Consider the following 14,396-nt stretch of genomic DNA (forward strand, 5'->3'; position numbering starts at 1 on the left):
TTCAAAAGGGCTGACTTTCAAAAATTAAAGGAAATTAGTTAGGGAAGTGGATTGGACTGAAGAATTTATGGATCTAAAGGCAGAGGAGGCCTGGGATTACTTTAAATCAAAGCTGCAGAAGCTACCGGAAGCCTGCATCCCGAGAAAGGGGAAAAAATTCATAGGCACAAGTTGTAGACCAAACTGGATGAGCAAGCATCTCAGAGAAGTGATTAAGAAAAAGCAGAAAGCATACAGGGAGTTGAAGATGGGAGGGATCAGCAAGGAAAGCTACTGTATTGAGGTCAGAACATGGAGGGATAAAGTGAGACAGGCTAAAAGTCAAGTAGAGTTGGACCTTGCAAAGGGAATTAAGACCAATAGTAAAAGGTTCTATAGCCATATAAATAAGAAGAAAACAAAGAAAGAAGAAGTGGGACCGCTAAACACTGAGGATGGAGTGGAAGTCAAGGATAATCTAGGCATGGCCCAATATCTAAACAAATACTTTGCCTCAGTCTTTAATAAGGCTAAAGAGGATCTTGGGAATAATGGTAGCATGACAAATGGGAATGAGGCTATGGAGGTAGATATTACCATATCTGAGGTAGAAGTGAAACTCGAACAGCTTAATGGGACTAAATCGGGGGGCCCAGATAATCTTCATCCAAGAATATTAAAGGAATTGGCACACGAAATTGCAAGCCCATTAGCAACAATTTTTAATGAATCTGTAAACTCAGGGGTTGTACCGTATGATTGGAGAATTGCTAACATAGTTCCTATTTTTAAGAAAGGGAAAAAAGTGATCCAGGTAACTATAGGCCTCTTAGTTTGACATCTGTAGTATGCAAGGTCTTGGAAAAAATTTTGAAGGAGAAGGTAGTTAAGGACATTGAAGTCAATGGTAAATGGGACAAAATACAACATGGTTTTACAAAAGGTAGATCGTGCCAAATCAACCTGATCTCCTTCTTTGAGAAAGTAACAGATTTTTTAGACAAAGGAAATGCAGTGGATCTAATTTACCTAGATTTCAGTAAGGCATTTGATACCGTGCCACATGGGGAATTATTAGTTAAATTGGAAAAGATGGGGATCAATATGAAAATTGAAAGGTGGATAAGGAATTGGTTAAAAGGGAGACTACAACGGGTCCTAGTGAAAGGTGAACTGTCAGGTTGGAGGGAGGTTACCAGTGGAGTTCCTCAGGGATCGGTTTTGGGACCAATCTTATTTAATCTTTTTATTACTGACCTCGGCACAAAAAGTGGGTGTGCGCTAATAAAGTTTGCAGATGATACAAAGCTGGGAGGTATTGCCAATTTAGAGAAGGACCGGGAAATCATACAGGAGGATCTGGATGACCTTGTAAACTGGAGTAATAGTAATAGGATGAAATTTAATAGTGAGAAGTGTAAGGTCATGCATTTAGGGATTAATAACAAGAATTTTAGTTATAAGCTGGGGACACATCAATTAGAAGTAACGGAGGAGGAGAAGGACCTTGGAATATTGGTTGATCATAGGATGACTATGAGCTGCCAATGTGATATGCCTGTGAAAAAAGCTAATGCGTCAGGAGAGGTATTTCCAGTAGGGATAAGGAGGTTTTAGTACCATTATACAAGGCACTGGTGAGACCTCATCTGGAATACTGTGTACAATTCTGGTCTCCCATGTTTAAGAAGGATGAATTCAAACTGGAACAGGTACAGAGAAGGGCTACTAGGATGATCCGAGGAATGGAAAACTTGTCTTAGGAAAGGAGACTCAAGGAGCTTGGCTTGTTTCGCCTAACCAAAAGAAGGTTGAGGGGAGATATGATTGCTCTCTATAAATATATCAGAGGGATAAATACCGGAGAGGGAGAGGAATTATTTAAGCTCAGTACCAATGTGGACACAAGAACAAATGGATATAAACTGGCCACCAGGAAGTTTAGACTTGAAATTAGACAAAGGTTTCCAACCATCAGAGGAGTGAAGTTTTGGAATAGCCTTCCAAGGGAAGCAGTGGGGGCAAAAGATCTATCTGGCTTTAAGATTAAACTCGATAAATTTATGGAGGAGATGGTATGATGCGATTACATGGTTTTGGTAATTAAATATTCATGGTAAATAGGCCCAATGGCCTGTGATGGGATATTAGATGAGGTGGGATCTGAGTTACCCAGGAAAGAATTTTCTGTAGTATCTGGCTGGTGAATCTTGCCCATATGCTCAGGGTTTAGCTGATCGCCATATTTGGGGTCGGGAAGGAATTTTCCTCCAGGGCAGATTGGAAGAGGCCCTGGAGGTTTTTCGTCTTCCTCTGTAGCATGGGGCACGGGGCACTTGCTGGAGGATTCTCTGCTACTTGAAATCTTTAAACCACGATTTGAGGACTTCAATAGCTCAGACATAGGTGAGAGGTTTTTTGCAGGAGTGGGTGGGTGAAATTCTGTGGCCTACATTGTGCAGGAGGTCAGACTAGATGATCATAATGGTCCCTTCTGACCATAGTATCTACGAATCGAGGTGTCCCAGAAAAGGTTATGGTTTGCTGGTTATGATTATGCGATCTGTATGTGTGTATCATTTTTATAGTTGACATTATGAATATTGGCTCTATACTGTCTGTATTTCAAACTTATGCTTCTGTGTGACACCCCAGAAAAGTTGGTGTCAGCTCTGCCTAGCCTGCTTGATGGCCCATTAAGGACCATCAGCTGTACAATTGACCCATTGAGAGAAGGCAGACATGCCTTGTGACTCAGCAAGGTGTGCAGGGACATGCCTATGGACAGAACGCTGAGGTTTTTCCAGGCCACGTGAGGGACAGCTTGTCTTTGGAACAAAGAAAGCAGAGACCACATGGCAAGAGAATATAAAAAGCTGCTGCAGCTCCTCCATCTTGTCTCCAGTCCTGCTTCATACCTCTGGAGGGACTTTGCTACACTGAAGCTTTGAACCAAGGACTGAAAGACCCATCCCAGCTGTGGATGTCCTCCAGAGACTTGATTTGAACCTGCAGTTTATTCTACCACTGCTGCAAGCCTGAACCAAGAACTTTGCCATTACTGTGTGTAATTGATTCCATTTAACCAATTCTAGCTCTCATCCATCTCTTTTTCCTTTTATGAATAAACCTTTAGATTTTAGATTCTAAAGGATTGGCAACAGCATGATTTGTGGGTAAGATCTAACTTGTATATTGACCGGGGTCTGGGGCTTGGTGCTTTGGGATCGAGAGAACCTTTTTTCTTTTACTGGGGTACTGGTTTTCATAACCATCTGTCCCCATAACGAGTGGCACTGGTGGTGATACTGGGAAACTGGAGTGTCTAAGGGAATTGCTTGTGTGACTTGTGGTTAACCAGTGGGGTAAAACCAAAGTCTTCTCTGTCTGGCTGGTTTGGTTTGCCTTGGTGTGCATAGAAACCCCAGCCTTGGGCTGTAACTGCCCTGCTTTAAGCAATTTGTCCTGAATTGACACTCTCAGTTGGGTCCCGGCAGAACCAGCATCATTACAGCACATCAAAGATTTGCTCTAATAAAGACACCCTGGCATCCTTCACCTAGGAAGCTAACAGACCGTGAGTTTACTTCATGAAAGAAGGGTCTCCATCAGGCTTGGCTGACAACACTGGAAAGCATGTTGGGCAAGATCTGCTTCTTCAGACAGGAGGAGAAGTTGTTAATGTAGTTACCTAGAAAGCTGGTGATGATTTTGTTTTGTATGTAACCATTTATTTCTGATACCCTTACTCACTATTACAGGAATCTCTGTTCTAGTTTTCACTATCAATATATCTCAGTGCTGTGTGTTAAGCAAAGTGCTGCTCCTGAGCTGACAAGCTGGTGCATACGATTCCTTTGGGAACAGCAGGCCTGGTAATTCTAGGTGGCCGGTGAATCAGGGGCCGGACGGTGCACTGCACGCTCTGAGGACTCAGGCATTGGTGTATGCCGATTGCTACCAGTACAGAGAGCAAGGCCTGCGGGGATCTGGAAGGCAGTGCTTGGGCTGCCAGTGGCTGCCGGGAGCTGATCCACAGCACGCACAGACGTGACCTCCTCATGCTAAAGACAGGTGATGGTGAGGTGCCTCGCTCCTGGGGAGTGTCACAATCGAAACAGGGCTTGGCACAATAGAGCCCTGACTGGGGCTTCTGGGTGCTACTAGAGTACAAATACTACAGTTATCCCAAAGAGCCACCAGCTTCCTGGCACAGACCCTGCCTCTTGCCCCTCAGCAGTGGGAAGCCTCTCCCATGGTCATGCACACACCTGTTCTTCTCCTAATAGAGGCTGGGGGCCCCTCCACTTGCCCGTAGAGTGAAATGACCGTCAGCAGGTAATCTGTGTCTGGCTGCAGCCCTGTCAGCAGGTAGGAATTCTTGCTGGCATCCACATCAAATTTCCGAATGTCCTGGCCTGAGATAATCCAGAGAAAAAGGGTTTAAGGCACAATTCCAGGTCTTCCGTTCAACTGAGAGCCCCATGCAACACCAGGGACTCCACATCAGACCAGACCAACAGCCCTTCCAGTCCGCTATCCCATTTCTTGATTGCACGGGGCCAGAGCCGCGCTGCTAATCCAGTATCCTTGTGTCTACGACATAGCAGATGAAGTCTAGTCTGGCATCCAGCCTCCCCCCATACACCAGGCCATACCCCCAGGCCAATCTCATCAGGTTTTGGATTCTGGGCTGCCAAAGGCCAGCAAATATCCTGACACTACTCCCACACCCAGCCATAAGTGGCTTTGTCAGTAAAATCTGTTCATGTTAATAGAGAACATGGGGGATGATTGAACAAGAAAGCTTCCTGCACTCCACCCCACCTCAGACACAGGTGACTAACATACAGGGCCTGATCCTACCCATCCTCCACAAGCAGGACTCCCAGAGTTCTATGCCAAGAGGTTTGCAGACCTGGGCCCTGCACCTGTGACCCAGATGTGTGGGCCTTCCTGGAGGGATTCAGCAATGGGCTCTGTACAGACAATGTGGCTGACCTGGCCAAGAAGCTGCGCAAACCCCAAAGCTCGTGGTGAGGTCATTTCCGGGAACACATGGATCCCTTTCAGTCTGGTGTGATTTGGCCTGGTTCTCCATGTGTCTCGGGGCAAAAGGAGAGATCCCCAGTACTCCAAGAGCAGGGCTGCGCAGAGTCTCCCAGAGAATGGACAGAGAGCCTGGAGCATGGCCCCTCCCCACCATTCCCCCAGGCTGTTACACCCCTAGGACTGGCACAAGGCCCAGCAGGAGAGCAGGTGTGGATCTGAATTGCCTTCAGAGTGATAAAGATTCTCTTGACAGAAGTTCATCACCCCGGCCCCCTTTGCTCATTCCACCACCCCGCCCCCAAACTTTCTTCCCCTCACCCCCAACTTCTCAAGCAGCTCTGCCACCTGCCCTCCTCTTCTCCCCCTGTATGTGCTTGCCTGTCACTTGGTCCCTTTCTGTCTTGGGCATCCTGCCCAGCCCCCTGGTCCCTTTCTCCCCTCAGCATGCTGCCTCACTCGCCTCTCCTCCAGCCACTCTGGACTCTCCAGTCTCTCCACACTTCAGCAGCAGGTGCTCCAGAGAACACAGTTTGGGACCCTCTGCCCCATAATGCACCTGACTACAGAAGAGTCCTGTCCCATGGGAGGGGTGTATCTGCTCTGCTGGAAGAAAGGCATGCCAGCCCCCCACCCACACCCACCCACTCCTTAGAGCCTGCACCACAGCTCAGCACCCCACCATCCAGCCAGAAGGTCTAGAGAACCGTGTCCACCGTTCAGTTTACAGCACCCTGCCACTGGTTTTTGGTATGGGGAGAGAGCTCTAGTTAGTCCGGTAGACTTACCTGAGGGGAGCCCCCAGGAGACCCGGTATCCAGTAGCTCCACTCACACCCCGCCAGGTCACCAGCATTCTCTGCTGGGAGACGTTCTGAACCGACAGCTGCTGCACCCCTTCCAAACGCACTGGAGGGAGAGGGAATCAAACAAAACACAACCATGGCACAAATGTGAGACCCAGAGAGCTCAGCCTCCATGCAACCTGCAAGGCAGCCAAATATACTGCAGAGTCCAGCCCAGCCCAGCCACCCTTCTGCATTGCCAGCTCACATAAGAGACACAATAACCTTAACTCTGCCCCTAAATAAGCACAGTTCCCTTCACCGGTAATCTCAAAATATAAATACCCCACAAAACTCTTTGGAAAAATACACCCAGGAATGATGCATGTGCACTTCATGGACATGCACCAATCAGCTTCAAATGCAAGTCCACACACATGCATTATTTTAAAAGTGGATTGCGTCACATAAACCATATATCCAATACTAGTCTCAAAATACATCAGAGATACTTTACCAAAAAATTCTATGCTCAGGTGATTAGAGAGAGAGAGAGATCAAAATCACTTCTTCATTTAAAAATCCCCGGGTCAAAGTGAAGGGTGTTATGCTGCATCTGAGATATGCACGTTTTGTACTTGACCTGAGTTAGATATGGTTGAAAAAACACAAGCTAACAATTTCACAACATGTGGGAGTGGTGTTCATTTCAGTGGGTTCGAAGTGGACCCATTTTCCAGTTTGCCTGACACTTTTCACACAGCTGGATTGACATTTTTATCAAAAGTGTTTTAGAAATGTTTTGCCTATTGAAAACCATGGTTCCTTCCTGGAAACCAGGATTTTGGCAAAGAGAAAATGTTGATGATTTTGAGAACTATGTTGATAGAGTTTTTATAAAAATATGGAGAAAAGTCCTATGAAAAACTAACATTTCAATAATCGGACAATTATTTTGCAAAAAAAAAAGAAAGTTCCTTTTTAAAAAAAAAAAAGAAATAAAAAGTCATTTTTGGCTGGAAGAAAACCCAGTCAGATGCCCTCTGGCAGCCCCAGGCTCTGGCTGTCTGAGCAGATGGTACTTACGGGTTCGGCCCGTTAGCTGGGCCGGCGCTGCCGTCTGCCGCTGGGAGATAGGCTGAAGTGTGACCATGTAGTCAGTGTTGGGGCGCAGATTGCTGAGTGTGACAGACACAGCGTTGGCCCCCAGGCTCATTTCCTCCGCTTGAGCCTCACCTGGGATGGGCACAGACAGCGACGCATGAGTGGGGCCCAGCACGAGGGGGGACTATCCATTGGAAGGCAGGGGGCTCTGGTGCTGCCGGACACTACCCCAGCCTTGGGCAGGCTGCAGAACACAAGCTTTGTGGGGCTTCAGACAGGCCTTTCCTTCATGCAGTAGGTCAGGACTGGAACACTCTGGTGCCCAGGTGGGTTGGCGAGGGGGAGCACATGCAGCACAGAACACACTTGGCCTCCCACACGTGTGCAAGCACATGGCTGGCAGCATGAGCAGACATGCTATGTGCGCTCAGTGCGTTCAGCCCGGCTCTGTGCCCCCATTCCCAGCAGCAGGGCTCAGCCAGTGCAAGAAGCTAAACAAAGATCAGGGGCTCAACCCAACCAGGCAGGGCTGGGAAAAGGGAGCAAGGGCCCTGCTTGCACTCCCTGGCAGGGAGCTGTAGGCAAGTCCTGGCACTCCCTTGCAGATGCCATGAAAGGAGAGGAAGATGGCAGGCAAATCTCCACACACAGTTCTAAGCTGGCCCCCTCAGTTAGGCACGGGGTCTGGGCAGGGCACAGGGGTGGTTCAGATGAGCTCAGCAGTGGTTTTGTGCCCTCAGGGCTAGCATTCTCTGCTGGGGAGATGCACTGCCATGGCAGCCGGGTGTGGCAGCATGTAGGGCGAGGCGCACTGGGAGTGCTGCCAGGGCCACATGCACTGGGATGGCTGCAGGCTGGGGAGGGGCAGCTCCAGGTGCAGCTTCCTACAGAAAATAGCACTGGGGTGGGGGGCTTGAAACCATCTATACCCCTGCCCAAACCCCAGCATGCTCAGAGAGCCCCTGTACACACACACTCTTCTGAGCACACACTGTACCCCATGTACATACCTCCACATGTACACCCCCAGCACATGTACTGATCTCCTCCCGTACACACAAACCAGTCCTGTACATCCACACCCCAGGACACACACCCAACCCCTTCCAACCCCCTCCCCCCTGCCACACACACACACACACACACACACACACACAAGCACCTGGGCCCACACATTCCCCCACAACAAATACAGCTGCAGCGAGAGGAGAGCTGGGGCTGGAATCCGCTCTCACCTATGGGGTGCCTGGGCTTCACTCGGCCACGTGAACGCCACACACCACATCACAGAGATCCTGGCAGCACCACCCACCCCCTTTGGGCACAGTGGATGCCCTGCACTGATCCCGGCACAGCACGGCCTCCCATGGGAACAAGAGGCCATTCAACTGGCTCTGTGTCTGCCTGCCTCGGAGGGAGTTCATACGTCACAGCTGTCTGCTCCTTGGGGTTTGTGGCTAACAAAGTTGCTGGACAGACAGGGTGTGGGGAGGAGGTGGTGCAGCCAAAGAGCGAAGGGAGCAGAGATCCGTGCTCGCTGATTCTCCTCCAACCCTCCCACTCAGCCGAGTCCTAGGGCAGTGGAGAAAGGCCTGCCCAGGCTTGGATTCCCCTGCCCTCCTGGAATGGATCCAGGCTCCACACCCTACACATGCGGGACAAGGGTCTGTAGCCGGGCTGGCTGGCAGCTCTCCTGTGGCAGAGAACACAGCCCAGGGGGATGTTCCCACATTGCAGAGCCACAGGAGAGGCAGCGCCTCCCCGGCCCAATCGCCCGCACTCTGCCCTCACCTCGGGCCATGTAGGTGATCCGGTAGCCCTGCAAGTTCTCCAAGGCAGCTCCCCAGGCCAGTCTGAGGAAGGACGGCCCAGCCTCCACCACTCGGAAATTCGACACTCCAGACAGGGCCCCTGAAAGAGAATGGGGGCAAGGCCATCACCCTCACACACTCCTGCCCCAGAGAGCCGCCAGCCCCTCGCACGGGGTCAAGAGGCGCCTTGGTGCCAGGAGAAAAGCAAGCTGCCCTGGGGCAATGCAGGAGGGGACAGGGGCGGTCATTAGCCAGTCTGGGGCCAAATCCCAGCATGTGGCGGAGCAGCCCTAAAACTGTCACGCTCCACTGGGCAGCATCCTCGGGATACTAAACACTGACTCAAAGACTCCCCATATACAGTTCATCTCTCCGCTGCCAAGCCCACCAACGCCCCAGAGCTAACGCTATTGTGGGACCCACCAAAAACCATCAGCGCGAGAGCCCAGTGCCCGGCTCGGCAGCGGCACTCACACCCTATCAATCCCATCCCAGCACGGTCATCCAGCCACAGAATCCAAGATGGTGGCAATGATGGAGTGAGCACATGGTGAGGCCAGAGGGAGTCACCCATTCCCATGGGAAGCCATTCCCATTCCCATGGGAAGCCTGCCAGGGTCACAGGCATGAGGAGTCCCACTCACCTCAAACTGAGCTGGAAGCGGGTCCAGCAGCCCTGTCCCATCCTTGGGTGGGCTCAGCCAGGCCCCATCCCTGTAATGGGGCCCATCCTCAGACAATGGTGCATGGACATGGTAGCTGACCTTTCTAGCCCCAGGCTGGACTCCAAGCTCACCAGGCTCTTCCATCAGGAATCCCCCTGGCTCAGAGGGCACCAGGGAGCCTGGGAGTGCAGGCTGGCTCCTGCTCTGGGCAGGTGGACTAGGTGTGAGAGTGCGGGGGGTGCTTGGATGGGGAGCAGGGCAGGTTACTCACCAGTGCGTCCTTTGCCAGAGACCGACTCCCCAATGCTGTTGGCATACTGGGCGATGACAGTGACCAGATAATCCGTCCCTCCGTTCAACTGGCTCAGCATGGCACTCGTCTCCCCGGGGCTCAGGTTGACCTGTTCAAAGGCACCCAAAGGCATTCTCCTCTTCAGCCAGAGAGATCGAATACCCTGCCTGCTCACCAGCCTCCTCCTGCTGTCCAGATGGCATGGCCCACTGAGCCAGGCCCCACGGAACAGGTGGGCTCCATATGAGATTTTGCACCATTCACTTCCCTAAGGGGTTTGGTGCTGGAGCAGGAGTCAGAGCCGCCGCCACGAGAAGCCAACAGGCTCTATCCACCCAGAGGGCAGGCTGTAGGCACACCCTTTCCAATGTGCCTCAGCCAGAGAAACCCCCTTTCCCAACAAGGGGGGGGCAGCTCAGTCCCACTGGCCTCTCTGCCGAGCCTGCCCAGCAGGCGGATTTCCGGCCATAGCTGGGAAGGGAACTCTCACCTCTTGCATCTCTGCTGTAACTTGCTGCCCCAAGCCCGTGAGCGGCACATACTGGACTTTGTAGCCTGTGACCGGGCCACCCGCCGCAGTCCAGCGGATCCTCAGCATGTTGACCGCCTGCTCCACGAAGACCAGATTGGACGGGCCGCTGTACACCCGCGGACCTTAGGGGAAGGGAAGCAGCAGTCAGGCTCCCTGCTGGCACCCCACCTTCCCCAGGGCTGACACGCACAGAGCCACGGCGCAGACTCTAAGTCCCAGCTGCCCAACGCAGGGAGCCCGCTCGGGGACGGATGGCCTCTGCCACAGCGAAGGACGTCATCAGAAGAGAATCATGAAAACGTTCTCACTCAAACTTTCTGGGTGGGGGGGAATCAACTGGGTAGGGCAGCGACCGTGGGGCCAAAGCGAACCAACACAGCGCCCCAGTCAGCGCCCCATCACCACAAAACAATGCCACAGCGTGACATAGCACTGAGCCCTAGACACCGGGATGTACTTCCAGGATGGGGCTCATCTCCAGAAACACAGGGGAAGGTGGAATTTAACCCTTCCACTGCAGCATCAGAAACAGCTGCGACAGCCAGTGCCCGAGACTCAGAAAGAGAAGTATCTTGCCAAGCAGAGCCAAGTGGGGAGACTGCCAAAATCCCTCAGGCTGTAGTGGTCTCGTGGGTTAGAAGGGCACAGCGGACAGGAGAGATGTGATCAAACACGGCATTCCAAAGCACGTCCAGGGCTGAGCCATCGCAGGGGGGAGGCCGAGAGCACTAGGTGCAACACGCCCCTTACCCGTCTGCAGGACCCCTCCAGTGCTGGCACACACCCTCTGGGACACCAGCGGCAGCAGGGTGCCCAGGATCTTAAAGTCATTGACGTAGAAGAAGTAGTCCTCTGTGGGAGTGGAGGCCACACGTGTGAGCTCCGCGCGGTCTGCGTTCTTGATCCCTGTAGGGGGTGGAGAGCCAGTGAGCGGGTGAGTCTCTCTCCTAGGAATAATCCCCAGGTATGCCCTGAGCCATGTCCCCCTCCACCCACCGGCTGGCACAGTGGCACCCCCCCCATTCTTACTCGCCCTAGCTGGCTGCTACAGTGTCAGACATTCACAGCGAGCTGCAGCACATGCCATGGTGTGCTGGGTTCCCGGGGCCCTTGGCCCATCGCCTCAGACTCTCCCACCTCCCACCCCCCTTGCAGTGCCCTGTAATGTCCTGCAGTGGCCAGCAAGCCAGAGCTCCCTAGCCTCACACCCCTGTACCATCCACTCCCCCTGCCCTCCCATGCTAGAGGATCAGGCTCATTCCAGGCCTGGCCAGGTGCTTCCACTCTCATCCAGCAGCTGCACTGGCCAAGATCAGAGGACGGATGCATGGCTCTGCCTTCCTCCTAGAGCTCCCCTGCACCAAAGGGACACTTTGGCCAGCGGTGGGAGTCCTGAGCAGCCTGATGAAGGCAGACACACCCCTGGGCTCCTGGAGTCACTTACCCACAGCAAAGACCTTAGTGCCCTGAGCCTTCAGCTTCACGGACGGCTGCTCAGTGTCATCTTGAGACTTGCCATCTGTGATGAGGATGCAGACCTGCCAGGAAGGGGCAAGGGCAAGTCAGGCAGGGGCTGGCCAACTCCACACCAGCTGCCAGGCTCAACACGAGCCATGGGGCCCACCTCAGGGAGGAAGGGCCCCAAGGCCAGTGCCCCCATCTGGCTCAGCCAAAGCACAGCAGATGTGAGACTGGGACCCCCAGAAGCTGAGTTTGGAGGGGCCCACACTGGGAAGAAGGGGAGCAGCAGTCAGACAGTCCCACTGGGCTGGAGCATGTTGCCTCCCCATGGTCTCCCCTGTTATGGAGAAAGACTTGGAACTGGATAGATGTTACACGGGGGTTCGAAGAAGAGAGGATGTAGCAACCCACCCGTTCCTGCCAAGCACCCAGCTCTGCTCCCCTCCAGCACAGAGGGAGCCGAGTGACCGGCCTAGCCATCAGCATTCTCTGGCCCCACTGGAGGAGAACCGATAGGCCAGCGTTTTGCTCTCACATTCCCTGGCCACGGCATAAGCAGGGTCTCTCTAGAGGTACCTTTGGGACTCCAGCCCGGATCTGAGTGGGCCCAAAGAAGTTGTCAGCGATGTACCGGAGGCCGGCACCTGTGCGTGTGTTCCCACCCTTGTAGCTCAGCTGCTGGATGGCCCTCTTCACCTCCGTCCCGTTGGGATGCTGGGAGAACGTGAACTCGACCCTGGGGACAAACGCAATCCCAGGGGGATGGGGGAAAACCACAACACAGCCAACTCCCGCTCTGAGCAGGATCCCTACACAGTAACTGCATGGTCCACATGCTTCCTCAGGGGAAGCTACCAGGGCACCCACAGGGTTCCTGTAGGGGATGGGTCATTTTCCATGTATCCCTAGGGTGCGGCTCCATGGAAGCGAGGCAATGACACTGCAGAGGTGGTCAGTGGGTTATCTGTAATGGGGCTCCTTAGAAAGTGTGCTAGGGGCTGCAGGGGCAATGGGGGTAATTAGATATTTTATTCTCCCCCTCCCCCTGCCCAGCCTGGGACAATGAAGGGGTTTCACTGGCTACCAAGGGGCACCGAGCACAGTGCCCATGAGCAGAGGCTGGGCCTCCTCTGTCAGTAGCAGGTGTGAGGCACTCGCAGCACTCCCTCCCCCAGCAGATAGCTCTGCGGCCACTCCAAGCATCCCGAGCTCCCTTGGCGACTGGAACCCCAGGAGCCACCCCCAGGAGCACAGAGAGGCGCCCCCACCAGGGACAGGGCTGCAGGAGCCTCCCGCACCCCGTGTGCCTGGCAGGGGGGGACAGGACCATTGGGACTCACCTGGGGTCGTCGCTGTACTGCACTGCCCCGAATCGCACCGCGCTCTCACCGACCACATGGACAAAGGGCCTGACCAGGTCCTCCATGAAGGCTCGGATCATGCGGAAGTTAGCCCTCCCAATGCTGGAGGATCCATCCACCAGGAACACGATGTCGGCCGCATAGACATTGATGCATGTCCCTGCAAAGCAACCATCAGCAGCTCAGGGCTGACTCCCTTTGTCCCAGCATGCGAGGGCCAGAGGGAACTGTCCCAGCCCTGCCATGGAAGCTCCCTCTGCTGATTTAGCCCTTCCAGCCTCTTACCCCAGGAGCCCTCACTCCTCCCACAGAGAGCTCCAAGACTGCCAGAGTCCATGAGTCAGGGCAAGGAAGCCCAGACCTCAGGGCCACATTCTCTAGCAAGGAGACAGGTTCAGTGCCAGAGGCCATGACAGCCTATCCCTCTATAGGAGTTTCAGGGCCAAGCGGGTGTGGAGCAGACAGGGCCAAGCAGGTGTGGAGCAGACAGGGCCAAGCAGGCAGGGGTGGGGATATCCCATGAATACGCAGGGGATGAGCACTGCCAGCAGCCAGTGCTTGTGGGCTGACAGCTCCCCGAGGGCCCACTGACTAGGGGCCCCCTTAGCAGAGAACACAATGGATTTTCTCAGACTAGTACCCCATTCCTCCCTGCCAACCACAGGCCTTGCAAAGGGGCCAGGGACTCACCAGCGAGGCAGCAGCTGCCCCTCCCCTGGGAATCACTCCAGCCTCTCACACATCCCACATTCCTTCAGGGATAAGTCCCTGCCAAGAGGCAGCTGGGACTCCAGGTCCTATATGGGCTGACAGAGGCAGCTCCATCACACAGGACCATGCATCCTTCCTCCTCCTCCCCCCCTCATGCCACAAGCATAGGTGCTGGAGCTCGGGGTGCACCGCACCCCCTGGCTTGAAGTGGTTTCCATGGGTTTACAGTTTGGTTCAATAGCTCTCAGCACCCCCACTGTACAAATTGTTCCAGCACCCCTGGCCACAAACCTCCTCTGAATGTCAGCACAGGGCACCTCCCAGCCTCCCCCAGGATAAAACCCCTGGGCCACTCCATGCCCCAGCTCATGGGAGGGGGCAGTCATCAAGCCTATGGAGGAAGGGAGAGACACCAACTCCCAGGCTGAGCATCAGGGAAGCGCAGTCTACACCCTGGAGCAGAACAAACCCGCAAGGAGCCCTCTGGCCTATCCCAGGAGCACAGGGGCAGCAGCAAGTCAGCAAGGGAGATGCTGCATTCCCCCCACTCGCAGTTCTGAGGGTTGCCAGCTGCCTAATAATCACACAAACCCAAACACCCTTGCCCCACCCCTGCCCCAAGGCCCCACGGCTGCCCCGCCCCTTCT

General features: G+C 53.6%; 1 protein-coding gene across 1 annotated transcript in view; it reads right to left on the reverse strand.

Annotated features, from left to right (window-relative positions):
- COL7A1 (collagen type VII alpha 1 chain) overlaps positions 1-13,375 on the reverse strand; it is a 100,584-nt gene extending 87,209 nt beyond the window's left edge. Inside the window, exons 1-9 of the mRNA XM_077821477.1 lie at positions 13,324-13,375; positions 13,018-13,198; positions 12,254-12,413; positions 11,661-11,754; positions 10,967-11,122; positions 10,175-10,338; positions 9,664-9,793; positions 5,817-5,936; positions 4,251-4,397 (exon numbers count right to left, since the gene is read on the reverse strand). Coding sequence (XP_077677603.1) covers positions 4,251-4,397; positions 5,817-5,936; positions 9,664-9,793; positions 10,175-10,338; positions 10,967-11,122; positions 11,661-11,754; positions 12,254-12,413; positions 13,018-13,198; positions 13,324-13,375 — 1,204 coding nt within the window. The remainder of the gene's footprint in view (positions 1-4,250; positions 4,398-5,816; positions 5,937-9,663; positions 9,794-10,174; positions 10,339-10,966; positions 11,123-11,660; positions 11,755-12,253; positions 12,414-13,017; positions 13,199-13,323) is intronic.
- Between the last annotated feature and the right edge of the window lie 1,021 nt (positions 13,376-14,396).

Source organism: Eretmochelys imbricata, chromosome 7, assembly GCF_965152235.1.
Source record: "Eretmochelys imbricata isolate rEreImb1 chromosome 7, rEreImb1.hap1, whole genome shotgun sequence".
Taxonomy (NCBI): Eukaryota; Metazoa; Chordata; order Testudines; family Cheloniidae; genus Eretmochelys; species Eretmochelys imbricata.